Genomic DNA, 26,109 nt, shown 5'->3' with positions numbered 1-26,109 from the left:
TAAATCGGTTGGGCCTATCCACAGGAACTCTTGCCGTAGAGCAGAGCCCAGAGCTGGAGAAGATGGCCCAGTTCTTCGAGGGAATGAAGACTGAGCTGATGGCGACTGTTCAGAAGGTGTCCGAGTCCCTCCAGTCTCAGTGAGTATACACGGCTCGTAGGCTACATAGACAAGATAAACCGTAATTGTCGTCATGGACACCATCACTGTATTAAACATTCAACATCCCAGAGAACTCAAAACAGCGATAACAACCAATACAAAAATCGATGAATGCAGTTGATTTGAAGTGTGTCCAGCATCTCGGTCAATGATTGCAGTGGCGCCCCCAAGGGGTAAAAAGATACAATAGCGATTATCAGGGTTCGGATATTGTCTGAACTTTTCTTTTGAGGGGCTCTGTATGGTAATCTAACTTATCACTGACTGGTCCAACGACCACTTACCAAGGGTAAGGGAATGGCTATGTCAGAGTAACTTAGGTTGTCAAGCAGGTCTACGATTGATTCTTAACCTACTTTGAGCCTAACCCACAGAAATTAAAGTATGCAGGGGGAAACCTTTGAATTGTGGATTGACGTCTTTTCCCTCCGCCTCGCCCTCTCCATCTCAGGACCATCATCGAGGACGGGAGGACCCAGCTGGAGCCCATCATGACCCAGATCCAGGAGCACCTCGCCCCTCTGGCCACCAGCGTCCAGGAGAAGGTCACCCCCCTGGCCGAGGACATGCAGCAGAAGCTCAAGCCCTACGTGGATGAATTCCAGAGCGAGCTGGAGAGCGTGCTCCGCAAGCTGTTGGACCAGGCCAAGGCCATCACCCAGTAAAACCTCTACCAACCGATAGTTGTGTCAGATGTCCTTGTTGTGCCACCAGAGCACCGCCTGGAACGAGGTCCGTGGCGGTGACTCTAACACACTTCACTTCCCTATGGTTCCTTCTACATCAGAACTGTTTGGATGTGTTGGAGGGGTGGTAGCGGCCTAAGATGTGTGCTATATGTCAACAGAAGCACAATAAAAACTACCGAAAAAAAAGTATGGATTCATTGTTTCTATTCATGAGTAACTTACTGGGTCTTTAGAAACTTTGATTAATTAAAATGGGACTAATAGAGTTTGAGCCAGAGCAGAGTTTCTGTGGACTTAAGGTTGACACTGTAGTTATATGGTACACAAAAAAATATATACTTATGAATTGGAAGTACCGTTGGCTGCCTGAGAATTGGATTGAAGAACTAACCAGTGCTGGATAAACATGCACTATGCAGGTTTGCTCATCAGCGGCCTCTAGTGGCTGTAGCTTTAGCTATCGTTTTCAGACTGGTCTGCGTCCGAGCCGTCAGCCCCAAATCATTACGGGACACGTCACGTGCATATTGCAATGCAGTTGTGAATTATTCTTCCACTCAATATTAGAACTAATTACTTGCCAATATTTTCAACATAAGAATTAAGTATATACGTTTGAGGTACACATTTACATTTTTATATTATCAAGAGATGACTGAATGTAAATATGGTTCTAGAGTTCCTAAAATGTCATCAAGAGCTTAAAGACAATAAAAAGGAGGATCACTGGACATAAGTCCAAACTATATCCAAATGTACTCAAATCCTAGAAACACCCCTAGAGTATATACATCCAATCTGAATGATTGACTTGTGAAACGTAACTTTAATCTTGAAAAAAGTGTTGAATTGGGTTAAACAGCTGAAAAAGGACAAACTAAAAAATGTGCGCAGGTCTTTAAGAAAACGGCCGACTTGAACACAATTACTAAATTTACCTACATCTTTGATTCAAGAACATTAAAACCCAAAACTGAAAGAAGAACTAGAAACTAAACTGCAGCAAAACTGACCAATATTTGTAGCTCAATCAATCCATTTAGAGACAATAATGAGGTCGATTATTTTCATTTATAACTTTAATTCAAGCAAGCAAATGTCAAGGGTAAAGTCGCAATGCAAGGTTGTCCCTGCAATTCTGTCAGTCGAAAACAATAAAAGGGATAAAACGTCAGAACAATATAGGAATGCTTTCATCAACTCTCAATTCCAGGTGGAATCTCCTCTTAAAACCCCCCAAAACTCTTATCATTTTTAAATTTTCTAAATTTTCTCTTTTTTTTGTATTTTTGTTCAAATAAGCGAACAGGAACTAGTGGTAACTTCACTAGGCCCGGCCGGACAGTTCCTTTCTTTCCTTCTCTTTTTTGTCATTTAGCTTCTTTTGCTTTGTTTTGTTTTCTGCATTTTCGCTTTTTCAATGTTTATTTTCTCCTCCTCCTCGGTGAAGCTGTACATCGCAGGGCTCCCCTGATCCTGAACAGACAAAGCACAATAACATCCATGTAGTTAGTGAGGATACTAATATTTCAACACATGGCTGTTTAACTAAGAAGGAAGCAATTTATCCGATTCCTTTTGCCGAAAGGCCGGGGGAAGATCCACATTGCTACTCAAATACAGTTCTTTACAGCTGTTGCGATTCAAAGGCAATTACATTACAGAGAACTCTCAATTCCTGCATATGAAACCGGCCTAAGGGAATTGGGCTCAGCATCAAAGACAGGGGCAGCCTATGCAAATAGATTGTGTCCTCTTGCAATGGTGACTTATAGTAGCTAACATTTGAGGGTGTGGCCGCCCTGGTCTACTGCAGCAACAGAAAAAAAAGCTTTGGCTAGAGACGATTACAATTTGCATTCTAAACCAAAACCAAGTATTGTGTGTAGTACAATTTTGTCCCCAGTGTCCACAGTGGGGGACTCTGGGGCCCATGAACTACAGTCACTGTGGCAGCCATTTTGGCCGGTGCTTCCCACAGAGAAAGTAGCACCGAATTTGACACAGCTGCACTTTTGACCGTTCTTCCAGGGAGGGCTTTAGAGGGTATGGGTCGTACCAAGTACTTCGGTAGTGGGATGGTATTTCAGACGGCTGGGACAGCAGTGTTGGACACGGGCTTCTGGGCAGCCTCCTTGGCCTGGTGGGCCTGCAGCACAGCCACCGCCTCATCCACCTGGGGGGGGGGAAACAGCACGGCTTGACATCACTTCACTATTAATACAATGTACTTTTCACCTTCGTTTCCTCCAGACAATTTCAACCCCACTCATCCCTAGATACAGAACCGTCGGCTCTGGTTGTAGCCGACTGGTTGGAAACTGAGAAAATTGGGAGGGGTTGAAATGGCGGCCCGAGTGGATTTGAAATGGAGACGCGAGTTGAATTTAAATGGGGGTGCCTGGGTCAAAATTACGGCGGTAAGTGGTTTCCATGGAAGTGAGTGTGGTTGCCATGGAGGTCCATGGTCTCAAATAGTCAGCAAAGTCATCGAGATGGAGTTGCCTGTTCTAAAATGGAGGCGAGTGGTTGAAATGGGAGGTGCGTAGTTGATATGGAGTTGCCTAGTCTACAATGGATGCTAGGGTTTGGCCATGGAGAGCGAGGTGCTCTAACGGATGAGGGACCCACCTTTGAGCGGAGGGATTCGGGCGACTCCAGCATGTGGAGCAGCTCTGAGTTGTCGATCTCCAGCAGCATGCCGGTGATCTTCCCTGCCAGGCTGGGGTGCATCGTCTGGATGAGGGGGAAGAGACGCTCACCTGGTGCAGAGATGGGCAGAGAAAAAGAGAGAGGGCGAGAGATTAAGTATTGGTGAGGGACTGAGGTTGCCATTGTATTTTAAAGGGGGGGCGGGGGGGGTACCCAACTGTACAGCAGCATTCAGGTGGTACTTACCCAGCATCTGCTTCTGTTCCTGGGGAGGGGCCGCAGCCAACATGGAGGACGTCAATGGCTCCTGGCCCTGCACGTGAACAGCAGACTGCCCAGCGAGACGCACCAAACAACCAGTTAGACATTGAATTAGCATTGATCCCACAACTTTTGTTCTTTTGTAGTACAAACGTTGTCACCTTTAGATAATAAGCAAGGGCTCACCAAAACAAGAAAGCAATCTGCTATAATTAGTTGTATGTAGCACAATTTTGTCCCCAGTGCCCACAGTGGGGGACTCTGGGGCCCATGAACTACAGTCACTGTTGCAGCCGTTTGGGCCGGTGCGACCCACGGAGAAAGTGGCACCGAATTTGACAAAGCTGCAGACTCTGAATAATTAAACCGGGAGGGATCAACATTCTGTTAACTACATTGAAACCAATGTCCTAAAGCTAGTGTGATTACATTTCTAAACGACAAACATGTACAAAAATTTTTACAAAACTAGACAACAAACTCAAACCCACATGAGGGGATACTGTCCCTCAAATACTTTAAAAAACAACCGAGTAACAAAAAATGTATTTTCTGAATTGTTGAAGACATTACTAAAGCCTATACAACTCAACATCCTACCCATGGTCACTTGAGCATTTCTTCTCCCCAATTAGGAAAACTTGATTATAACAGTCATGCTAATGTTTGCATACTATTCAACCATTAGGATACACTTACACACCCATAGCGACTTGGTGAATTCTTTAAGATTCATTAATAAGCCAGTAGGGGTTAAGGCACGTTTCTCAGCAATGCCTACACGTAGACTATGGACAGAGGGTTTGGAACCCAGAACCTCTCGCCTGGCAGTCAGAACTACCATACCACTAAACATCCTTAAAGCCAGGGCCTCATGGCCTACGCTTTAGGCCCGAGCGATGCAGGGTGGCTGGGTACCTGCTGCATGGGGGCCTGGGTCTGCTGGGGCATGTGCTGATGGGAGTTGCGGACCCCTGGGGTGTACTTGTACTGGGGGACTCCGCGCAGCTGGGAGGCAGCGACGGCGGCGGCGTTGGTCGGCCGGGGTCCCATGGTCTGAGCTGCAGGGGACAGAAAATAAGAAAAAAAAAATGGGACCCCTAACCCTTTTCTACTTCAGCAGCAGAAATAAGAAAACGCATCCTTTGGACGAAGGCGATAGTGAATTAGCATTGACCTAAAACTTCATTCCTTGTAGTACAAACATTGTCGCCTTTAGATAATAAGCAAGGGCTCACCAAAACAAGAAAGCAATCTGCTATAATTGGTTGTATGTAGTACAATTTTGTCCCCAGTGCCCACAGTGGGGGACTCTGGGGCCCATGAACTACAGTCACTGTTGCAGCCGTTTGGGCCGGTGCGAACCACGGACAAAGTGGCACCGAATTTGACAAAGCTGCAGACTTTGAATAATTAAACCGGGAGGGATCAACATTCTGTTAACTACATTGAAACCAATGTCCTAAAGACTGTGATTACATTTCCTAACGACAAGATCAACCTGTACAAACATTTACAAAACTTGGAACCCTATTAAGCCTTCTTGTGAACCCAAGGTTACAGACACGACCTAGACAGAATATATTAGAAACTCAATAAGGATTTTTTATTTTTTTTTAAGAACTATTCTCTAATCAGGATCCATTCTTGATCAAACACATTCCTCCTGAATCCCTAGCATCACGGGCCATCAAGGTAACAGAAGAGGACCACTGACCGACGCGCTGGGTGGACATCATGCGGGGCATCTGGGAGGTGGGCCGCATGGTGCTGAAGCCCTGGGGCCGGGGGGCCGACGGACGCATGACACCTGGTATGTTCTGGAAGTCTGCACAGACAACACACAACAATGAGGAACACCCCTCCCAAACAATAGAGCCTTCCTATCAAACCATCAGCCAACATTGCATCAGGAGAGGGGCCGGCGTTCCAGGCCGAGGAACGCCGGCGTCCGCGGGCGGGGGGGCTACTCACGCTGCGGTCGCACCCCCTGGGTGGCCCACCGGGGGCTGGGCCGGATCTGTGCCATCTGCCCGGCGGCGGGGTAGTAGGCGGGGCGGTTGGGCGCCTGCGGGATGGTGGCCATGAAGTAGCCCGAGGGCGGCGCGGCCTGGTAGGGGTTGATGACGGGGTTGGGCACGGCGCGCACGCTGGCCATGCGCTGCATGTACTGGTTGGTGAGGTGCGCCTGCCGCTCCTCCTTGCGCTGGGCCAGCGCCACGTAGAGGGGCTTGGTGGCCACGATGCGGCCGTTCATCTCCGTCACCGCCTTGGTGGCCTCCTCCGGCGAGGAGAAGCACACGAAGCCGAAGCCCTTGCTGCGGCCGCCCTCCGTCATCACCTTGGCGCTGGTGATGGTGCCGAACGGGGAGAACTCCTTGCGGAGGCGTTCGTCGTCCAGCCCGTCATCCAGGTTCTTCACGTACAGGTTGACGCCCTGTGGGGGGGGGGGGAGGGACGACACGGTGAGACTAAAGACGAGTGCTGGGGAACGTTGCCGTGAATGCGACACTATGCAAATCTCAAAGGCAAATCTCTTGCGTTCGTTAGAAGCACACTCGACCAGTAATGGTCGATTCTGCAGTGAAAAAATTACAATTCAGACTCTTATGCACAACATAATGATGACGTTTCTATGTGAAGCACTTTGAGTCCGCCTCACGTATAAATAGTGCTACATAAATAAAGTTGCCTTGCCCTAATCTGATCCTAGAGGATATGAAATATATAGGGCACTTGCCGCACTATGTTTCACCTCTTGTCAATTACCTGTTTTATTTGGAACCCCATCAACATCACTACTCTCGGCAGGCCTTTAAACATTTTAGTGTCAGCAAGCCTTAACCAAGTCGGTTCACTTCATTGTATGTAGTACATTTTGTCCCCAGTGCCCACAATGAGGGAGCCTGGGGCCCATGAACTACAGTCACTGTTGCAGCCTTTTTGGCCGGTGCGACCCACAGAGAGTGGCACCGAATTTGACAAAGCTGCGGCTTTACGCAATTATACCAGTTTCTTTTCAGCCAAGAGGATCATAAACTGTGATGACCACATACACAATCAAACGAGGATCAAGGATCAAGATATCGTTAAACAGTCAAGTATTTAAACCGCCCTCAAATGCCCCAGTCGCATCAATGTTTTACTGCTTTGAGTTTTAAATAACTGAAGTTTTGGGATAACCGGCCTAGTGAACTGGTCTTCTAGCTTGTATATGAACAGATGGTTCAACACATGAAAATCTGTCAAACAACCACTTAAATGATTCCTACACATGACTCTTTATAGTCTACATCAGAAATATAGAAATATAGCCAAGAAATAAAAAAGGTAAAACAGACCTCAACTTGATTTGACAATACTGTACTCCAGGTCATCTTCAGTGTTAATACATACTAGAAGGATACTACTGTACAACAACTTGATATCCTTTAGTTTCAGTTTCTTTTCTTAGTAACAGGAAAACCAAACCTGCTTGTTGCAAAACCAGTTTTGAGGAATGCAGCACTTATAACTTAAAAGTCGATCCTATCCAATTCTTAAAAATTGGTAGAATTATATTTAGGCACATATTGATAAATACAAGTTTCCAATAAGGTAAAAAGTGATGGGACAATTATTGATGGGGTTGGCATCAAGGATCTGCTCACACAAAACAAGGACTTTCATATAAATACCAACACTTGGTTATATTGTTGTTATTTGCATCTTTAACCTGCCAACAATCGTAAAACCCACCTGGTAGCGAGTCATGCGGTCCTGTTTCATTTGCTCAAATTTACGTTTGAGTTCCGTCTGCCTCTCCACCTTCTTCTGAGCGCGGCCAACGTAGATCAGCTTGCCGTTCAGCTCCTTTCCATTCATCTCATCCACTGCCTAACCAGGGATCAAAACAACCAAATTGTTTAGTGCCGAGTCACAACTTGGAGATTCTTTCTCCAAAAAGAGTAAATTAACTGATTAAAAGATATATTCAAGACATGAAAAAAGGTGGGATACATTACAAGCCAAACGGCCAAAGCCATCAGCTATTCACTGAATTGTATGTAGTACAATTTTGTCCCCAGTGCCCACAGTGGGGGACTCTGGGGCCCATGAACTACAGTCACTGTTGCAGCCGTTTGGGCCGGTGCGACCCACGGAGAAAGTGGCACCGAATTTGACAAAGCTGCAGACTTTGAATAATTAACCCGGGAGGGATCAACATTCTGTTAACTACATTGAAACCAATGTCCTAAAGCCTATGTGATTACATTTCTAAACAACAAGAAAAAAAGTACAAACTGGGAACCTTGTTTAGCCCTCTTGTGAACCGCCATGGATAGTCAGGACTAAGAGGCAATCATACACAGAGGCGGTATAGCTGGCTATCCCAGCCACACCCATTAGATGGGGGTTGTGATGGGCCTTATGGGGCCTTTGTGCCCCTGGGGGAGGGTTCCTGACAGGCTCAATCCCAGACTCATTGCGCTCACCTTCTGGGCGTCCTCATGGTGCTCAAAGCTGACAAAACCGAAGCCCCGCGACTTTCCGCTGTTGTCCGTCATGACACGGATGCTCATGGCAGTGCCTAGACAACAGGGAAAACATTTTGAAGCACTTGTTTTGGTCACAACACCTGAGAAGGGTATAAGAAATGTCAAACGCAGCCCGGCACGTTTGGGGGGAGTTTTTTTTTTTAACTATCCAATTTTCTACCCAGCTCATTTAGAGGCGTGTCCGTGTCCACTTCATCCGGGAGCCTCTATATAGGCCGTGTTTACCCGTAAACATTCTCAGGCAGCCCGGTCGTGAAAGAACCCATTGTCGGGGGCCCCAACAGTGTGCTTCTGTTGCAGCAAACTGACCGTATCTGCCGAAGAACTCCCGGAGCTTCTCGTCGTCCATGTCTTCGCCAAAGTTCTTGATATAGACGTTGGTGAACTCCCTGGCCCGCGCGCCCAGCTCCTGCTCGCGCTCTTTGCGCGATTTGAAGCGGCCGACAAACCTGCAATGACAAAACAGGACTTCAGCACATAATAGTTGGAAGCATTTTAAAGTATTCAATGTAGGGATTTGAATGCAGTTCGTAAATTAGAAGACTTTAGAAACCGCAAGGTCTTCCATAAATCCATATATGCTACAGAACCAAAAATTATACGTCTGTAGGTTGGAATCAGCATAACCTAGGTTTAAATGCACTCATTTATATGTCATTACATCCTTTCAAGGTGAAAGAGGTTGATAAGAACCAAGTGCATATTATGTTGGCTCACTGGTATCTGAATCGGTCAATGTTCATTTTAGACTAGATGGCAACGATTAAAATGAGTTCACACACTAGCAGTTAAACACTTACACTTTGCGGTCATTGAGCAACATGCCATTCATTTTCTCAATGGCTCGTTCGGCCGCCTCCTGAGTCTCAAAGTGCACAAACCCGTAGCCCTTTGAGCCATTCTCGTCACAAACCACCTTGAAGAGAAGAGACCCATGCAAGACATAAGCCGCACGCTCATGCACAACCAAATGCAATTGAAACTTGCAGACATTGTGAACCGCTTTGAGATGGCGTTACTCCCAAAGGGTGAATTACAGTGCTGTGTGGGCGTCTATGCCGATGCCTTCGTTTACAGTTCAGTGTCGGAGGCTTTGCGCGTAGACCGACAAAACGAATTGGCCCCAAATCTGCTGGCATCTTTGTTTATAATGTGAAGATGTGTCTCGCAACTGAATGCTGAGTCATCCTCAAATTATCACCATCTTGGAGGCCTCCTTGGCTTTGAGTAGGAGGTGATCAAAAATATGGTGCGTTGTTTTCACCTTTATATAACCCCAAAAAGACTACGATGTTGGCCAATCACAGCTCTGACACGTGGTGTTCATTTTGAGGTGAAAACAAGCTACTGCAGCCTCTGTGGGACACACACGTGTAATAGAGACCCAACATGTACCTCTGGTTGCTAGTCCATACAGAGGTACAATTGAGTCTCAACACTTCACAGAACAAGGCATCAGCCTGTATAAGTACGAACCAAGCACACACACACACACACACACACACACACACACACACACACACACACACACACACACACACACACACACACACACACACACACACACACACACACACACACACACACACACACACACACACACACACACACACACACACACACACAGTTAGCATGCTGACATGAAGGCCACTTTACCTCGGTTACAAGAGGTTTTCTGTTAACACTCTTTTCATAACACTTGTTCATGGTTACATCATTCATGTCACTGTGCCTCGTTTTTTTACGTTGTGAATATCGTGACATTCAAAATGCAACCTCATAACAACAAAACCAACATGGCATACGTCCAGCCCCCGCCTGGCCTACTACTATAGTAGGCCAATGGGGCGGGGAGGGGGTGTTGAGCCTCGCCCTGGCCGCCTACCTTGCAGGAGAGGATGTTTCCGAATGCGGAGAAGGTGTCGTACAGGGCCTTGTTGTCGATGGACTTGTCCAGGTTCTTGATGAAGATGTTGCCGACGCCGCTCTTCCTCAGCGAGGGGTCCCGCTGTGACCACATGATGCGCACCGGCCTCCCTTTGATCACGTCGAAGTTCATTGTGTCCAGCGCACGCTCGGCTGAGGGGGAAACAGTAGGGGAGTGTTTGAACAACAGAGCAGGCCCACGGCTGACTGGACGTTTCTTTAAATGCGCCAGCGGTCAAGTGGTCTACATGGGAAGAGGAAACACCAGGTCTTCGAGTGATGACAATGACTTAGCAGTTGTTAATCCAAATAAATCAATTGGCATTTATTAATTTGTCAATTCATTGATGTATTAGAACCATTGTCTTGTGCATGTTATTAATGTGATGTCATGGTTTCGGCAGGTTGTTGAAGGTTTCCATGGATTGCGTTTGAACCAAGAACTTGGCCCTACTTCTAATTAGATAGATGCAAAACTATAATGACCTCTCACTATGATATTGATATGTGTAAAGCCTTGCATACACACACATATAGCCTACAAATGCTTGAGTGGGGAAAACAATGTCACTTGACAGCAGCTCTGAACAGCATACACAAGTCATTATTGATGGTTGTCCAAACTTAACACCCAAACGAACAAAAATAAGGCGGAAAATGTAAGTCCCAAGCCGTTATCGCTGAAATGCAGGCCTTTTTTGGCGGAGTCGACGGGTAGAGCCACCCTGTGCAACTTCTCAGAGGAAAAAAACAGGGCGCTGCCAAATAATGAGATCACGTTCAACATTCAAAATGATCCTTCTCCAAATGTCATTTGAGTGCCGATGAGTAGCCTCAGACTAATAACAATTGTGCAGCGGCTGGTATGTGGATGCGTTAGGAATGGGAATTACCCAGTTAATGGAGTACATAGCATGAGTGGGCAGGGCAAACTGTCTTTTCGCAACTTGTGCGGAAAAAAAAACACGACAATATGTCGGCCCCAGTCACGTGGAGAAGAGACGGGGGCACCGCAAGCTGCCATTTAAAAAACGCGACATGCGTTTTAACTTCACAATACACCGATTCAACACATATATTACCTACCGTCGGCCGGCTGCTGGAAGTTGACATAGGCGTATCCGAGAGACCGCCGTGTGATCATGTCCCTACAGACGCGGATGGAAAGGATAGCCCCGGCCGGGCTGAATTTCTCGTACAGCATGGCCTCCGTCACATCTTGATGCAGATCCCCGACGTAGAGAGAGGCCATGGGGTAACTGGGAGCACTGGGGTTCATGTTGGCGCCGGTGGTAACGTTAGGAGACACGAACGCCACCCGAAAATACGGACGTTTGAGTAACTACGACGGTTTTAGAAACGTTAATGGAAGGAACGGGACGCCTGGCTACCGTCGACTTGACAACTGCGGCGTTCTAATAAAATATGCGGTTTAGTAAATGTGAGTTTTAAAACGGACCTTGTTACGGTTGGTCGGGAATTTAAAACTTTCTAAGTCGAATTGAACCACGGGTAATGATAAAATATCTACTTGGCCTGTTTCACTAGCATCAAACGTCGATTGAAATGCCGTAGTCTTGTGTCTTCCAGTCTTCGAGGAGGGACGAAGTCCAGCTTCACTGAAGTAGTTACAAAAAGAAAAGAAATTAAGATTTTTTAAGCGTTTTTGGTGTTTTAAGTTTTTTTTGTATTTTTATTTTTTTATAGAATGTGTGCCGAGCGGGCTCAAGAGCACACACGCACTCACACAGCACTAACAGCCGGGGTTGAGGGGGATGAGCGATGGGAAGTGGCTGTTTATATACTCTGAGACACGTCATCAAAACGGACCACTCGTCTACCAGCTATGGTAATAAGAGAAAAGGGGCGTTGGCTAGCCCTGAATGATCTATTTAAATAAAATGGTCACATTGGTGTTGACATTTAAACATAAAAGAAAAACGTGTGCTGATGACGATAACACTGCTGTGATTGCAGTAAATATAATCAAATGCAAATAAAAAAAGAATCTAAAACATGCTGCTGCCGCAAAACTGTAGTTCACGTCACCAACTATGGGTGGCAGTGTTTTAAGGAGGTACATTTTATGAAATTTCAAAGGATTCAAGCGTAACCCTGCAGATTCAGTGCTTCCCATCCAGATGCAAATTAACCTACCAAGACGCAGGGAAACAAGATAAACTACAGCATATGGAAGATACTGTCCTAGGCAAAAACTGGCTGAAAATGTTGCCAACATGACCATGTGTGGATTTTCTGGCTTTGTATCAGGCATGACACATGCTGTAGGTGTTAACAGTGGCCAAATAAACCTGACGCTTCCTACTCCCCTAAAATACGGTTTCATGTTGTTATACTTTACTTAGTTCTATTTTCATGAACTTGTTTGACATTTTTAAAAATGATGCAAGTATTACAAGAGAACAGAAATCAATCACAAGTTTGACGTGTACCCGATATGCATGCATCATATTATGTGTGATAATGTGTCATATTTGGTTATTATGGAATATATATAATGGCATTAGACACTTACGTCAATGACTGATAACCGGTCATCGATTTAACTACTTAATGTTTCGGGTCCATTTTGTGCATTCAATATTGTTTAGTGAATTGCATGGTAAGGGATGAACTACAATATTATTGAAGGCAGTACCAGCCTTGCTGTAAATCCATAGTCCCCTTGTACTAAAAAGACAACAGGAAAACTATTTTTGAGTACGTTTAATCACACTAACATGAAAGCATGTAACCTAAATAACAGATACACAAGTCGTCAGTTTGAACAATTGTAGATGCCTTATAATTTGAACAAAGTTATATGTATGGTTGCTGAAATATTTTTTACCACTTTCATCCAAAGCGTAGTGCATCGTTCTCCAAAATGCCACTTTCTAATCAATTGAGTTTTATCATTCAATTTAACTTATTTGCTTTCTTTTCGTGTACTAGAAAGGTGAAAATACCCTTGTATCACCTGTGGGGGTTAATATTCAGAAGCATAAATTACCAATCCCGAAGCAGCCCTTTGCCTGCACCCAAATTACTATTGAGAACCACACACAGACACATCACAAGTATCTTAAAAAGAGACGGCAGGAATACAATATAAAAAATTATAAACACCTGAACACATAAAAAAGAAAGAAGGTAACCACTTAAATGCATATGGCAAAAGGTGTTCTTCACACAGCTGAGACAAATCAAAGTTACAGTTTAATGTCAGGATAATGCGCTATAAATTTTGCCTGTACCTCATTGTAGTATGAAAATGAATATTCTGCACAGGTCACAAATCATAGAAAAACTAAGGAGAATGTGAAACGATGCGTCACTTGAATGGATGCAGTTCTGTAATCGTCAACTGATTCTAACGTTTTGGCAAACGGCCAACACACTAAAACAATCCCATGAGCCTTTGTGTCAGATAAAAAAAAGAAAACACTGTTTAGGTTTTTTCCTTCTGCAGCAACAATAGGCTAGTTTGCACAAGGATAGAAGTTTTGAGTCTTCTTAACAAACAGGGTAGGCAGGTAAAACTGTTTTCTTCTTTTACATATGATGAGTAATGCGCCAAAGAAAAATAAAAGAATATCAGACAGATCAGAAAGTCATATCCACTGTGGCCCTTAAAAGAGCATACATACACACACTCCATGCACCCCCCCACACACACACACACTCCACATACACACACTCCACATACCCCCCCACACACACACACACACAGTGAGTGAAGTGCCAGCATACATACTTAGCTGTGCATGTATGATCGCACACAAACACACACATTACATACAAACCGACACACACACACACACACACACAAATTAGGCTGGTGAGAGGTAAAAAATGTGGGTTCTTTTTTTTTCTGTTTTAAAGACAGATTTGGAGACTAGTTGGTCTCTGCTGGCTCTGCGGGCTCTGCGGGCTCAGCTGGCTCCTCTGGTTCTGGCTCTGGCTCTGCCTCGTCTCCCTCTCCCTGGGTGTCTGACGTCCACAGCTGGAACACACATGGAGAAGGCATGGTTAGTCACAAATGCACACACACACACACACAGACAGAGAGAGGGCACTAAGCACCCATAGGAACCTATACGTTTAGAGAAGAAGGAGGGACACTCACTGTCAGATTGTCGCGGAGCAGCTGCATGATGAGGGTGCTGTCTTTGTACGAGTCGCTGTTCAGGGAGTCCAGCATGGCGATGGCGTCGTCAAAGGCCTGGTGGAGAGGGTCGGAGAGACAGGGTCAGAAGAGGCCAACTGACAGTTGGGAGCTAGACGTCCTCTGGTCGCAAATACATTCTGAGCATCCATTGTTGACACTCCAGGTATTCCGGAACAGGTATGAGCGATGCTAATAATTAAATAAATAAATAAATAAATAAATAAATAAATAAATATATATATATATATATATATATATATATATATATATATATATAGAGAGAAAAATCTAGCATAACCATATGATGGTGTCCATTCATGAGATGTTTCACAACTGCCGGGTCGCGATGATGTACGCATGCAAACGCTCACAGATTCATACATTGTTATCTTTACAAAATATACATTTAAATTCCAGGCTGCAATGTGCCTGCAAACGTGCTTTGACACTTCCGAGCAAAATTCGGCCCAAGCGGTACTTGGTAACACAATATAATAACACAATAACCGAAAAAGTTGTATTTCGCTGTAGGGCTCCTATCCATAATGTTGTCACACCTGTAACAACAATTTGAGCCTGACAGGGAAAAAATCAAGCTCTTTCAGAGGATTACATTGACCGAGCGCTATGGCCCCTCAGGGTATCATCGCAGTCGCAAAGGGGCTGCAATCGCCGACACGCTTTTGCTGAACACTGGACCGATTTCAAAAAAAAAAAATCCGCTCAATTGACCCAAAAGGATGGGAAATAAGGGCTGAACTATTGAGCCATCCTTTAAAAACAAGGATCAACAAAAACACAACTAAATTAATAACGGCAACAACAACAAGGCCGGAGAGCTCACCGTCTTGGCCAGCTTGCAGGCCTTCTCGGGTGAGTTGAGGATCTCGTAGTAGAAGACGGAGAAGTTGAGGGCCAGGCCCAGGCGAATGGGGTGAGTGGGCTGCATGTCGCTGGCGCTGATGTCAGACGCCTCCTGGTAGGCCTCCTGGGAGCTCTTGATGATGACTGCAGGGACACAAACCAAGCATGCACGTTTTTAGCAAGGGCAGTCCTTGTATTGGGTCTATGCAGAAGGGCCGTACTGTAAGGCAGTGGATCCAGCTCAAACCAACGGCGAAAGTACTGCACAGGAGAGGTGTGTTTGTGGGATGACTCCACGTCTGCTGGAGGGCACGCTCTCACACGTTCCTGATGGTAAGCGGCGGCTAATGAACCACATCCGCTCCTTAATCACAAGCGCCTCATGACTCACGCCTGACAGGGCTTGTCTCTCTCTCTCTCTCCAGTTCCCCTCTGGTGCCGTGAGACCGACTTGGTACAGCTTAGTCGAGTCGGCTTAGATTTAGACTTCAACCAACCAAATTCTGAGGTTCAGATGCTCCATTATGTGATATGTAATCAAAGAGGTTTGGATCCCAAAGGTTGGATGTTAAACTACTAGAGATTGATCTTGATTGGATGGATATTATCTTTTTCTCTTGGTTGTGACAAGGAGTGCACACGAACAGCTGGCCATTATTTCTCATGTTTTTTTTTTGAGAGGCAAACATTGGATTGCCATGGATGATTGATATTCATACACAGAGTCCTGAAGTCATGAATAGAGTGTGGCTAATGGCCAGCCACCTCTGGATCTATTTGACTATTTGACAAGCCTAGAACCAGCCAATGCGAATTCAATGAGATAAACTCTGAAATTTGAGGATTATAAAAACGGTCCAAAACAACAATCTAAATTTGGCTTGCTGGCATTACTGTAGAAGCCTATGATTGTAGGTTTGACTTGCATTGTGGAAGGAGATATTTTGGGACTAAAACAGCTATGGTAAGTATTAGGGCTAGTAGGACTCGTTGCTCAAGGCATATCAACCTCAATGGATTTGAGGATAAAAGAACTACTTGGCACTATGAGGAGCAGCTATAAAAACACAATCTATAAAACATACATAAAACTAAATATATACACCATATACAAGGACTAATACAAAGAATATGATCTATGAATTGTTTGTTATGCTGGCACTAAGAATGAGTAGGACGAAATATCAGAGCTAAGGGTATATCTGACTCTAAAGGGTTAATAAGGAAAAGTAAACACATATAATAACCCCCTGGTTGGCAATATTTTTCTAGCATAAACTAAATCCTGCATTAACCAGTTTATAAAAAAATAAAACGGCCTTTGAGCGTTGAATAACTGACGGGGACCTCATGCTGCTGTTACCATGACAACCCGGCAGCGTCCTCTCCCCATTGTGGGGAGCTGCAGACAATAATGGGTCAAGGGCTTGAGTGTGTGTGTGTGTGTGCGTGTGCGTGTGCCTGTGCGTGTACACTAAAGACTCAGGCGTGAACAGTGGTTGGAAGGCGTTGGCTTGTCCAGCCTCTGGAAAGACAGTGGTCGGGTCAGGATGCCCGGATTACTTGTTACCATGGAAACCATCGGGGGGTGGGAAGGGGGGGGGTCTTGTTTTCTGGGGGGGGAGGGGAACTATGAAACGAAGATATTCTACTGTAGATTAGAGGAAGGAGAGCTCAGCCGTAGCAGCCAACTGGTTTGTTAATACTTTACACCCCTAGATCGCAACACTGAGTCCAATTATTTGTCATCTTCAATGTAACAGAGATCGATAAATATGCATCAGAATAAACCGAATGGGAATTTATGCAACTAATAAGATTACCTTAACGACCTGCCAAAGCTTTGTCAAAATACTAAATTGGTTGATCGATCTATTTTATAACTGTGCCAAGGCACACTGCATGAACAGGATTCAGATGCATCAGTAAATCCATTTGAGGACCCACTATGATGTGATCCGGAATAAATATGATTTATGCCATTGGGTGGAAGCTCTTACCCAAAGCACCTCACAATACCGTGGGTCATACACTCTTAGCAAGGCCCTTGGAGTGGGAATCGAACCCTGTTCTCCTAAGCCTGGCAAGCTTAACACCATGATCTACCAATAGAGCTACACAGGGACACTTAGCATCTGAATTTACGATGATTGACAAGGATAAGTTAATCAATGTTTTAGCAGCACTAAACGGATATTGTATTCTGATGGGGAGAAAGGGTAGTTGTGAAAAACATGATAAATAATTGTCAAATGCAATCAAAGCGAAAGACACACTGTCAAGCATGGGTGAGCAGACATTGGTGGAGATTTGGACCTTGTATCCGATTACAGATTTGCGGCATTTCTTGCACCTCTTATAATCTAGAATTAAATGTAGACAGCATTTTTATACATGGTTAGGATTTCACACCGTTTGTGACTTCTTCAACAGGGAAAGAGGACTACAATATTGGGGAGGATTGCTTTTTTAGTCTACAATGAAATACTTTGAACCTACTTGAATAGTTTGGCCTTTGAACAGTGGACCTCTGAACCAAAACGGGTGGTTTACTTAGCCGTTCAGGGACTAAATTTAACTTCTGGTACTGTACTCACCATCCTTCTCCTCCCCGGTGGCCACCTCGGCCAGGTAGCGGTAGTAGTCCCCCTTCATCTTCAGGTAGAACACCTTGCTGTCCGCCGGCGTGGCTTTGGGGATCAGGTGGTTGTCCAGCAGGCCCTGGAAACGCAGAGAGCTTCGTTAGAAACGCCCACGCTACCAGCACTCTCACCGGGTTAGGGTTGAACAGACGAGTCATGAATCACCAAAGGAATGGTTAGATGACATATCTGTAATGCAATTAACAGAGCTGAAGCTCCCTGTGGGAATGGGATCATCAGATAAGCGTAAAAAAAAAAGTCCCTATTTCGAAACAGAACTATCTTCTGTGTTTTGCCTGTTATAGGAGATACTCTTTTGAATAACCCGAGGCTGTGTTTTTTGGTCGTCCTGTGTTGCTTATCTTTTAAAGGAAGAGACTTCCATGGTTTTCTAGTGCAGAACGCATCCTAATGCTAAGGGCTACCTCACCCTCCAACCTGTCTGCCTAAGAACGGCCTCACCGTCAATCAAAAACAGGATTTGGGTATGTTGGTCGAGGGGGGAGTCTGAGTTAACAACATCTGTGTCTTTGCTTGAAATCAAAGTCCTGCCAATCACCCGGACAACCATAATACTCATAATCATAATACTGTAGGCGGCCGAAATATAAAAAATCTGTGACTCACTTTTCACAGTAGCACACACAGAGCCCAAGTCAATGTGAAATCTATTATGTATGAAAGTAACCACATTAGCTTTATTTATTCATTTGTTCCGCATTGTTAGCCATCGAACCTAGTAAAAGAAGGCCAGCAAGGTTGTTTATGTGTTACCGACCATTTTATATTTTAAAATATATAATGGCTGCGTTTAAAAAAATAACCAAACACAAAAAGGAATTCACCGGAAAACTAAATGATGGGCTAGGCGATCATTGTTTCTAATGGGTTCATATCAGGACCAGGTTTGTACATTTGCACTAGTTTGCATGCCTACGGACATCACATGGCAGCAGATTTACATAGGTCATGTGAGGGACCAGACCAGGTGACCGCACACACTGCCGAGAAACACGCCCCGCCTTAAAATAACTATTTCCCGTTTTATGGTCCCACCTTATCTATCTCGGGTGGGGCGTTGGCGTACCCATGTGTGCTGTTGATTAGCCATTACAAGCCATTAAAAAAAAACAATACATGGATCAACCGAGCACCCCTCCCAGTTGGTGTGGTCCTGGTAGGCTGCCAGGTTGAGCTTTCAATCATACATCTGGGTGGACACTCCTATTTATGAATAACGGGTAAGATGGTGAAATGTACCAACTTACCTGCTGTTAAAATAATAACACTTTAAATACATGGTTTACATGGAAATAAAACAGCACTAAGGGCACTAGGGGATGGGTCACCTTCAGCCACACCCCAGCAGCACAGACCCCTCCCCCACACGTGATGTCTCCATCATCCCCCCACCGACACCGTAGCATCCCCCGACCTGAGGCCACCAGCTTCCCCTTGTGATGGCACCAACATCACACCCTCCCAGCCCCTATTCTTTGACCCCACCACCACCACCACCACAGTCCCACCCCCACAACTTATGATGTCAATTACACCCCCCACCCAGCACCACCCCTCCGTCTGTGATGTCAGTAACATCCCCCCACCTAAGACCACCACCGCCCTCCCCATCCACCATTATCCCAACCCCTCCTCCTCCTCCTCCTCCCCCCCCTCACCAGGACGTCCTTGCAGATCTCCGTCAGCTCCTTCTCGATCTTCTCGCGGTACTCCTTGGCGAGCGCCGCCTTGTCGCTGCCCTCGGACTTCTGCTCCATGCTGGACACCACCCGCCAGGACGAGCGCCGCGCCCCCACCACGTTCTTGTAGGCCACGGAGAGCAGGTTGCGCTCCTCGTTGCTGAGCTCCGAGCCCTCCTCCGTCACCGCCTTCATGGCCGCCGCCATGTCGTCGTAGCGCTCCGCCTGCTCCGCAAGCTTGGCCTTCTGCACCTGTTCCTCCTTGTCCGTCATGGCTGCCGTCCGCCTTTATGCAGTTCTGGGGGGGGGGGGGGAGGAGGAGGAGGGTTTAAAGGTGGAGTAGGCAATTTGGAGGAGTTAGCCGTAGTTGCAAGATTTTAGAAGTATCCAACGGTTAAGAGTCCACCCCTCCCCTTCAGCCCTCTCCCAGAGCTGACGCCCCCAAAAAAAAAAATGCTATATTCGGGCCGAATGTAATGATTGGATGGTTTCCTCACAGGCCGGCGACAGCCAGATACCCATTTTTTCGTCAGAGCACTTCATTTGTTGATTGTATCGGGGTGTCAAGAGAATTTGATACCTATGACAAAAATGCTAGAAAAAAAATGCCTACACCGCACCTTTAAGAGGATATGAGAGTGATAGAGAGACGGTAGAACAGACAACACAGCAAAGGGCAGGGCAGGACGGGGGAGGACAAGGTTAATGGAGGTGTGGGAAAGCTGAAGAAGGGAGAAGGAGACTTAGGGTGGAGGAAGGGATGACAGAAGAGGGTGGGGGTTGAATTTTATGTCTGAATATATTAAAATAATTAAAAATATATATAATACTTAAAAGACCTCTTAAGCCTTGATCAATTATTACCGGGTTGTCTGTAGAGGGTTTTAGTTACTTCACAGGTAATAACTAGGATTCAACCAGGCGTGCTAGTGAACACACACAGCATTGTCAACCACCTGAGCAGAAGCAGATTTGGGGATTGGGTGTCGTGCTCAAGGTAAGGACACCACTAATAGGAACCAAGGACTGGTTTTATAGACATTTTACCAAAGCAATATAAAAGAATAGTAAGCTGTTGCTACATTAGACTTTTCTCCATGCAGCTTTTCCGTGGGGTGTTTCTATAATAGCAAATTGTTGATGATTTGCATGATTTCTATGCATTTGAGTAAAAAAAAGGTGAAATCATTAAGTATATTTAGATGTGTTATCTTAAAGAAAAGCACCAAAGCTTTGGATGCCTTGATCAGTTGTAGTACTACGATCGTGATCCAACATTACGTAACCTCGTAACCCTAGCATTTGACCCATCAGTTATCCGCTCTTCAGAATCGTTACATACTTCCCTCCCCGCATCATTCATAAAACACACGGACCCGAGACAGAATAACTCAACACAAAAGACTACATCGCTTATAAACATCACGTAAACCTATTTAAATTTTTACCGAAAGACAAATAAACGGAAAGGGAGAAAAATAAAAAAAAATCACGGTGCCATTGACTCAATCCGACATGAATGAAGGAGGCTAGTAGCGAGTGAGTGAACGCCCTTTTCCATTTCCTGAAAAAGATACAACTGTTCCGTCTCGATTTTTTACACGCTCGTTTTCCTACCGACAGAGCGTGTTTGCCACGATAGTACCGCGTTAAATGGTGGAAAACGAGGCCTATGAAAAGGGTACCCGGATCCCCACAGCGGATCAAGCCCCATTCTCCACTCTCATTCAATAAGGGCCAAACAATGAGCCGAGGAGCATCATTGATGCCGCTCCACTCGGACATCGAACGGCGGATTGTGATAAAAACATACGATCCACCCGCTTTACCCATACGAGAATAAGACATGCAAGCGATGTCTAGGTTATGTGTGAGTGTTTTTCGCCAAAGCAATTGATGGAAACCAACCTGAGTTAATAGTTTGTTTTTGATCCCGATCCGCAACACAGCTGATGGCCCTTCCTGAAGCGTATACTGCTCGCATCCACGGGGTTTCCCTCCAATCAAAGAAACAGAAGCAGGGACCGACCGGGACCAATGACGTCAGGTGCTGCCAAGGCAACCATTGATCGACGTTCGGCAGCACCCCGCAGCCCCAGTCTCTCTTTTCCTACTCGTTCTCTTTCATACATCAGTGAATGATCTTCGCTGAATATCTGGCAAAATATTGATTTCTATGTAGCTCCTTTTTTTTTTTTTTTTTTTGTGGTTGAGTCTGAGGGAGGCTTAAAGAGTCCCAGGCTTTATTCACCAAACGTCAAATAATAATTTCATGCATCCTGGTAAAAGGAGTGAAACACCGCCATCCACTGGACGCACAATTACACATTCTACTCCTGGTCAATTTCAGATGCCGTGGATGACTAATTTGGCTGATATTCAAGCCAGCTCAGTGAAGAATAAATGTACAAATAAGATACAATAAAATAAACATAAGAAAATGCAAACATACAATGGGGTTAATTTGCATCTCTAAGACCAAAGCTAACCAGCAATCAAATATTTCTCTACATTGACAAAACAAAAGCTGAAGCAAGGAAACCTAGAAATAGGCTAGTTAGTTTGAGGGAAGGTCATAGTCTTATGCAATCAAAACACACAGACACAGGAAGATGTTTTGAAGCTGAACGTTGAAAGAGCTATGACCTATGCTACGACTCATACGTACTAACATTGGACCAATTTAATTCAAATATTATCTATTATATATCTATAATATCTAACGTATGAATCAAAACATGGACTGAATCGTTCACAATAACTAACCACAGTAGCTTTCAATGTTATTGTAGCCACACTACCATCGAACAACAATTCTCTTTTAAATAAGTATTCTAAGGATTGATGACACTTCGATAGAAATAGACTGTACTTTTGCCAAATTATTTCCGGTTAAACTTGGTCTTTATTTTCCTTTCAACGATTGAGATATAAATGCCATGTCGAGCAAGGGGAAAGTGGCAAAAACCAAATTCATCACCATAGAAGAATTTACATGAACACACATTAAACAATAAACAAGTGCATGAGTCATGTTCAAATGGACACATCCACAACAAATAGCTGTGGAAAATGCCCAGTTTCAGGGAACTAACAAGTCACAACATTTCCAGAGATAAGCATGCACACAGCATCAAAGCCGAACGTTTTTCATATTTATTTCACTGTCTTTGAAACTGTTATTACAACAATAAAAGAACCATCTAATGACCGAAAGCATTCAAGAAAAGGCAGATATAAACAAAGTAATTTTTTATTAAAATGTTATATTACATCATTTTGGGCATTTGGTGCTTCCGTGTTTCAAGCACAAGCACATTGGACCTCAGCAGTATAATGTTGAAACTGAAAGAAAGGTTGGAAAGACACGATAAAATATTTAAAGGAGAGAAAGGTAACTAAAACAAAACCTGAAATTAAAATCACAGAATCCTAAAGAATAACTAACATTACACAGCAGACATCAATCTAACAATTCAATGTCTACAGTTGTCAAGGAAGAAATAAAAAGCAGCACCATATCCATGTTGATGTACACTTGATGGAATAATATATAACAATTGCTGTTTTGCGACAAAGCGCTGAAAATGCGATGGAAGAAATGTCGTCATTATGCATTCTTCTTTTCATTTTATAGATAATGGAAAGCTCTGCATAGGGATTAGCATGAGGTTAATACGGTGCCATTATCAGGGCTAAATTAAGTAATAATTACATCAGTAGCTTGTGTTTAATGAGTATTTAGTTAAAATCGCTATTATTTATCATTATTTCTATTATTACCATTTGAGTTTGTACCAAAAGAACAACAGACAGTGTTATTTCAAGGCAGCGAAAGCGAGTGAAACTGTGAATGACATTCAGAACCTGCAGTAGGAGTAGTAGTACTGAATCATTTGTTTTTGTTTATCACTTGTTGCCGGGGTGTTCCATGGCGTTCAGTGACCTGAACCATGTGACTCGCATTCAGAGAAACATTGAAAAAGAACAAAAACATGAAACCAGCTTGCAGACCTGTAATCAAACTCATGACTCTAACAACAACAACGGTAATCAATCCAGTCCTATCAAATTCAGACAAGTGCAAAGTTTGTGAAGGGCCTTGAGTAGTTCAGCTTTCATTGAGAGAATGTGTGCGAGTGTGAGTGTGTGCGTATGCGTATGAATGTGTGCGTGTGTGTGTGTTTGGGTCCAGTGACTGCAGCGCTCTATGCCTCCACATCCTCGAGCTCAGGGGGCATCGGACACTTGGGGTGCTTGCTCTCAAAGTGCTGCTTGAAGGTCTTGGGGTCGGGCATCTGGGACTGGGGGGGGAGGAGAGATGTGGCGTAACAGCGGTTATGTATGACGGCTGCGTGTGAACCGCGATGCTAAATGCTTTCGCCAAGTGGGACGCAAGGAGAAGGACAGTTCTAGCTGTAGAACGCTGTAGGATTTTCTTTGTCGTCAGGGTGCTGAAGCAGCGCGGATCCGACGCTTTATCATCTCAGGCAAATGATCAGCATTGTGAAGAAAAAAAATGTAGTGAATTTGGGACATTCACCTCTTTTCATATACTTGAGCCGGGAGGGGTCAGCCATTTTGCTCAATGACGCCAGTACAGGTAGACTGTGGCTATCGAGACTCAAAGCCAGAACCTTAAGGCTGGGATTCAAACACCCTAACCACGAGACTATTCAGACCCCCAGACCTGGGTAGAATATCCAATGTTTTACATGTTTTCATATATTACAACTTAATACTTTGTAATGTATACCAAACTATTACTTATCGGTCTAATTGTTGAAAAAGATCCGACCCTTTCCCCCAGAACGTAGACAAGCCCATTTGGGTCCTTACCTTGCAGACCAGGCAGGTGAACACCAGAGCTGCCTTGGCTGCTGTCTTCTGGTCATGTCCCTTGGCCTTCTTCATCTCCGCCTGCTTCTTTGCATTCTTCTGCTGGGACTGAAGCTTCTGATGCCCTCTGGCCATCCTGCCTACAACCAGGGAACTCTATGTACTGCTGCTCTATCAGAATAAGACAAGACAAGGGTCTTTAGGGTCATCAGCTATTTGGCAGGTTTAAACCATGACTCCACCATGAGGGTACAACACAAACGTAGACCATGTCCGGACCGGTCATCATAATTCCCGGTCGTACTACAATTTAAGCACAGTTTATTTTATCATAGAAACTAGGTTAATGGGTTTTGTCGCAGGAGGTCATGTTTAATGCCTTGTGTTGCCATCATCCACTTTGCTTAACAGGTTTGTCAACTGCAAACAACAATTCCTACAGGAAATTATCTTGGCAACATGAAGCTAATCTAAGCTCTAGGAGGTTGTCTCAATACGATAACTCAGTTTCAAGTGGAGGTGACTTTGGGGTGTAGCTCAAGTGAAAGAAAAAAAGTGGAAAGGGCGTCAGCAGCACCCACGCCTAAGTCTTCACATCAGCATTGCATGTTCCCTCCAAACTACGCCCATCATGTCATGCATACGTGCAGCGGAAAGCCCAGGCATGTCGGCTACAACGACTGCAGAAGAGTAGTCTCATCACCCACCTTCACGAACGCATTCCGTTCACTGTGAACTGTGAACGTCTATGTAGAAAACTACTGGAATATAGCAAACACACCATATTCAATAATTAGCCAGAGGAGAGGAGAATTATATATTGAGAGAGAGTCCTCACTCCAGTCACCCGTAAGCTATACATGTGTTACTGACAAGCTAATATGGCTGCACATCTAACAAGGCTAGCGTTTATCATCAGTAACTTGGGGGGGAAAAGACAGACGACAACGTCCAAAACCACCAGATAGTGTATCAAACCGTATACCCAGCAATGCAAATCAAGTCGCTGTGATGTAGGAAGAGATGGTGACAGCGTTAAGATATAACGTGGGATCCAGGCTGTTATGCTAGCGTGAACGTATACCTGCTAGCGGCTAAGTGTAACGTTAGCCAAGGAGCTATTATATTGTCCAAGCTTTAATGTCCAAGCCTACGATTACATTGTCAGTGATATAATTATAGGTTTTTACGCTATACGATCGGAAAGGTACCCACCTTGTAAAGGAGACTCAAGCCGCTAGCTTGAAGCCCTATCAGCAGTGTGACAGCTGTACCAAATCTCACACCGACTGACAGAAACCAGTGCGACGTTCAGGACCATATGTAACCTGGGGGATTATTCCACACTTTTTTTTTGTACAGTAGAACATGTTCTTGCACGCTTTTTTGGTCCGTCTTCTTCTATTTTATTTGTAGTTAATGGTCAAATAATGATGCATTATCGTCTATAGGTTGCTTAATTGTATCTTTAATTTGCTTGTGACTATGAAATCACGTGTTTCTTTCTGCTTCCTAAAAAATTATAAATCCTGCGTAGCTTGTGCTCCCGAGTGGAAAGTATCCGAACTTTATAAATTAAAAAAAACCTACCAACAAAACAATACTAAATGATTACTGGAACTAGTGCAGTAGTGCAGGAATTGACTACCTTTCGTGTTGCGTTCT

At 44.6% G+C, this 26,109-nt stretch overlaps 4 protein-coding genes and 5 non-coding genes across 10 annotated transcripts in view; 1 reads left to right on the top strand and 8 right to left on the bottom strand.

Annotated features, from left to right (window-relative positions):
- The window catches only part of LOC115536206 (type-4 ice-structuring protein-like), a 2,018-nt gene extending 980 nt beyond the window's left edge, over positions 1-1,038 (top strand). Inside the window, exons 3-4 of the mRNA XM_030347954.1 lie at positions 25-139; positions 614-1,038. Of these exons, the coding sequence (XP_030203814.1) occupies positions 25-139; positions 614-827 (329 nt within the window). The 3' untranslated portion in view covers positions 828-1,038. The remainder of the gene's footprint in view (positions 1-24; positions 140-613) is intronic.
- Positions 1,039-1,903: 865 nt separating this feature from the next.
- Positions 1,904-12,014, bottom strand: LOC115536203 (polyadenylate-binding protein 1). The gene is made up of 13 exons (XM_030347950.1): positions 11,315-12,014; positions 10,188-10,381; positions 9,103-9,218; positions 8,612-8,751; positions 8,240-8,334; positions 7,503-7,640; positions 5,739-6,201; positions 5,482-5,592; positions 4,683-4,825; positions 3,750-3,834; positions 3,483-3,613; positions 2,911-3,027; positions 1,904-2,327 (listed from the first exon to the last, which is right to left on the bottom strand). Exons 1-12 carry the CDS (start codon positions 11,505-11,507, stop codon positions 2,938-2,940), a joined length of 1,899 nt encoding a protein of 632 aa, XP_030203810.1. The 5' UTR covers positions 11,508-12,014; the 3' UTR covers positions 1,904-2,327; positions 2,911-2,937.
- LOC115536416 (small nucleolar RNA SNORA5) lies at positions 2,729-2,863 on the bottom strand. The gene has a single exon (XR_003974700.1). It is a non-coding gene; the product is annotated as a small nucleolar RNA SNORA5 (small nucleolar RNA).
- LOC115536419 (small nucleolar RNA SNORA5) lies at positions 3,979-4,113 on the bottom strand. The gene has a single exon (XR_003974703.1). It is a non-coding gene; the product is annotated as a small nucleolar RNA SNORA5 (small nucleolar RNA).
- Positions 5,031-5,165, bottom strand: LOC115536420 (small nucleolar RNA SNORA5). Its single transcript, XR_003974704.1, has one exon. It is a non-coding gene; the product is annotated as a small nucleolar RNA SNORA5 (small nucleolar RNA).
- LOC115536417 (small nucleolar RNA SNORA5) lies at positions 6,625-6,756 on the bottom strand. Its single transcript, XR_003974701.1, has one exon. It is a non-coding gene; the product is annotated as a small nucleolar RNA SNORA5 (small nucleolar RNA).
- On the bottom strand, positions 7,803-7,937 carry LOC115536418 (small nucleolar RNA SNORA5). Its single transcript, XR_003974702.1, has one exon. It is a non-coding gene; the product is annotated as a small nucleolar RNA SNORA5 (small nucleolar RNA).
- Positions 12,015-12,940: 926 nt separating the features above from the next.
- Positions 12,941-21,798, bottom strand: LOC115536205 (14-3-3 protein zeta). Its single transcript, XM_030347953.1, has 6 exons — positions 21,514-21,798; positions 19,585-19,903; positions 17,861-17,984; positions 15,244-15,407; positions 14,358-14,453; positions 12,941-14,234 (listed from the first exon to the last, which is right to left on the bottom strand). The coding sequence occupies exons 2-6, from the start codon at positions 19,876-19,878 to the stop codon at positions 14,127-14,129; spliced, it is 786 nt and encodes a 261-aa protein (XP_030203813.1). The 5' UTR covers positions 19,879-19,903; positions 21,514-21,798; the 3' UTR covers positions 12,941-14,126.
- Positions 21,799-22,842: 1,044 nt separating this feature from the next.
- Positions 22,843-25,778, bottom strand: znf706 (zinc finger protein 706). Of its 2 annotated transcripts, none has more exons than XM_030347956.1 (3): positions 25,660-25,778; positions 24,445-24,610; positions 22,843-23,909 (listed from the first exon to the last, which is right to left on the bottom strand). In XM_030347956.1, the coding sequence occupies exons 2-3, from the start codon at positions 24,577-24,579 to the stop codon at positions 23,814-23,816; spliced, it is 231 nt and encodes a 76-aa protein (XP_030203816.1). In that variant the 5' UTR covers positions 24,580-24,610; positions 25,660-25,778; the 3' UTR covers positions 22,843-23,813. The 2 variants fall into 2 exon arrangements, with proteins under 2 accessions (XP_030203816.1, XP_030203815.1); XM_030347955.1 differs by having other exon boundaries at positions 24,445-24,615; positions 25,660-25,771.
- Between the last annotated feature and the right edge of the window lie 331 nt (positions 25,779-26,109).

This window comes from Gadus morhua, chromosome 22 (assembly GCF_902167405.1).
Source record: "Gadus morhua chromosome 22, gadMor3.0, whole genome shotgun sequence".
Classification (NCBI taxonomy): Eukaryota; Metazoa; Chordata; class Actinopteri; order Gadiformes; family Gadidae; genus Gadus; species Gadus morhua.
The sequence above is the reverse complement of the archived record's forward strand: the minus strand, read 5'-3'. Positions and strand labels throughout refer to the sequence as shown.

What these genes read in the sequence shown, in the direction of transcription:
- LOC115536203 (XM_030347950.1), bottom strand. Translation starts at nt 11,507, where the DNA reads ATGAACCCCAGTGCTCCCAGTTACCCCATGGCCTCTCTCTACGTCGGG. An exon ending in ACCGCATGACTCGCTACCAG is followed by an intron (nt 6,202 to 7,502) that starts GTGGGTTTTACG and finishes CCCCCCCCACAG; the next exon opens with GGCGTCAACCTGTACGTGAA. An exon ending in GGAACAGAAGCAGATGCTGG is followed by an intron (nt 3,614 to 3,749) that starts GTAAGTACCACC and finishes TCTCTGCACCAG; the next exon opens with GTGAGCGTCTCTTCCCCCTC.
- LOC115536205 (XM_030347953.1), bottom strand. Translation starts at nt 19,878, where the DNA reads ATGACGGACAAGGAGGAACAGGTGCAGAAGGCCAAGCTTGCGGAGCAG. An exon ending in AGATCTGCAAGGACGTCCTG is followed by an intron (nt 17,985 to 19,584) that starts GTGAGGGGGGGG and finishes CTGCGTTTCCAG; the next exon opens with GGCCTGCTGGACAACCACCT. An exon ending in CCTGCAAGCTGGCCAAGACG is followed by an intron (nt 14,454 to 15,243) that starts GTGAGCTCTCCG and finishes CCTCTCCACCAG; the next exon opens with GCCTTTGACGACGCCATCGC.
- znf706 (XM_030347956.1), bottom strand. Translation starts at nt 24,579, where the DNA reads ATGGCCAGAGGGCATCAGAAGCTTCAGTCCCAGCAGAAGAATGCAAAG. An exon ending in TCACCTGCCTGGTCTGCAAG is followed by an intron (nt 23,910 to 24,444) that starts GTAAGGACCCAA and finishes CTCCCCCCCCAG; the next exon opens with TCCCAGATGCCCGACCCCAA.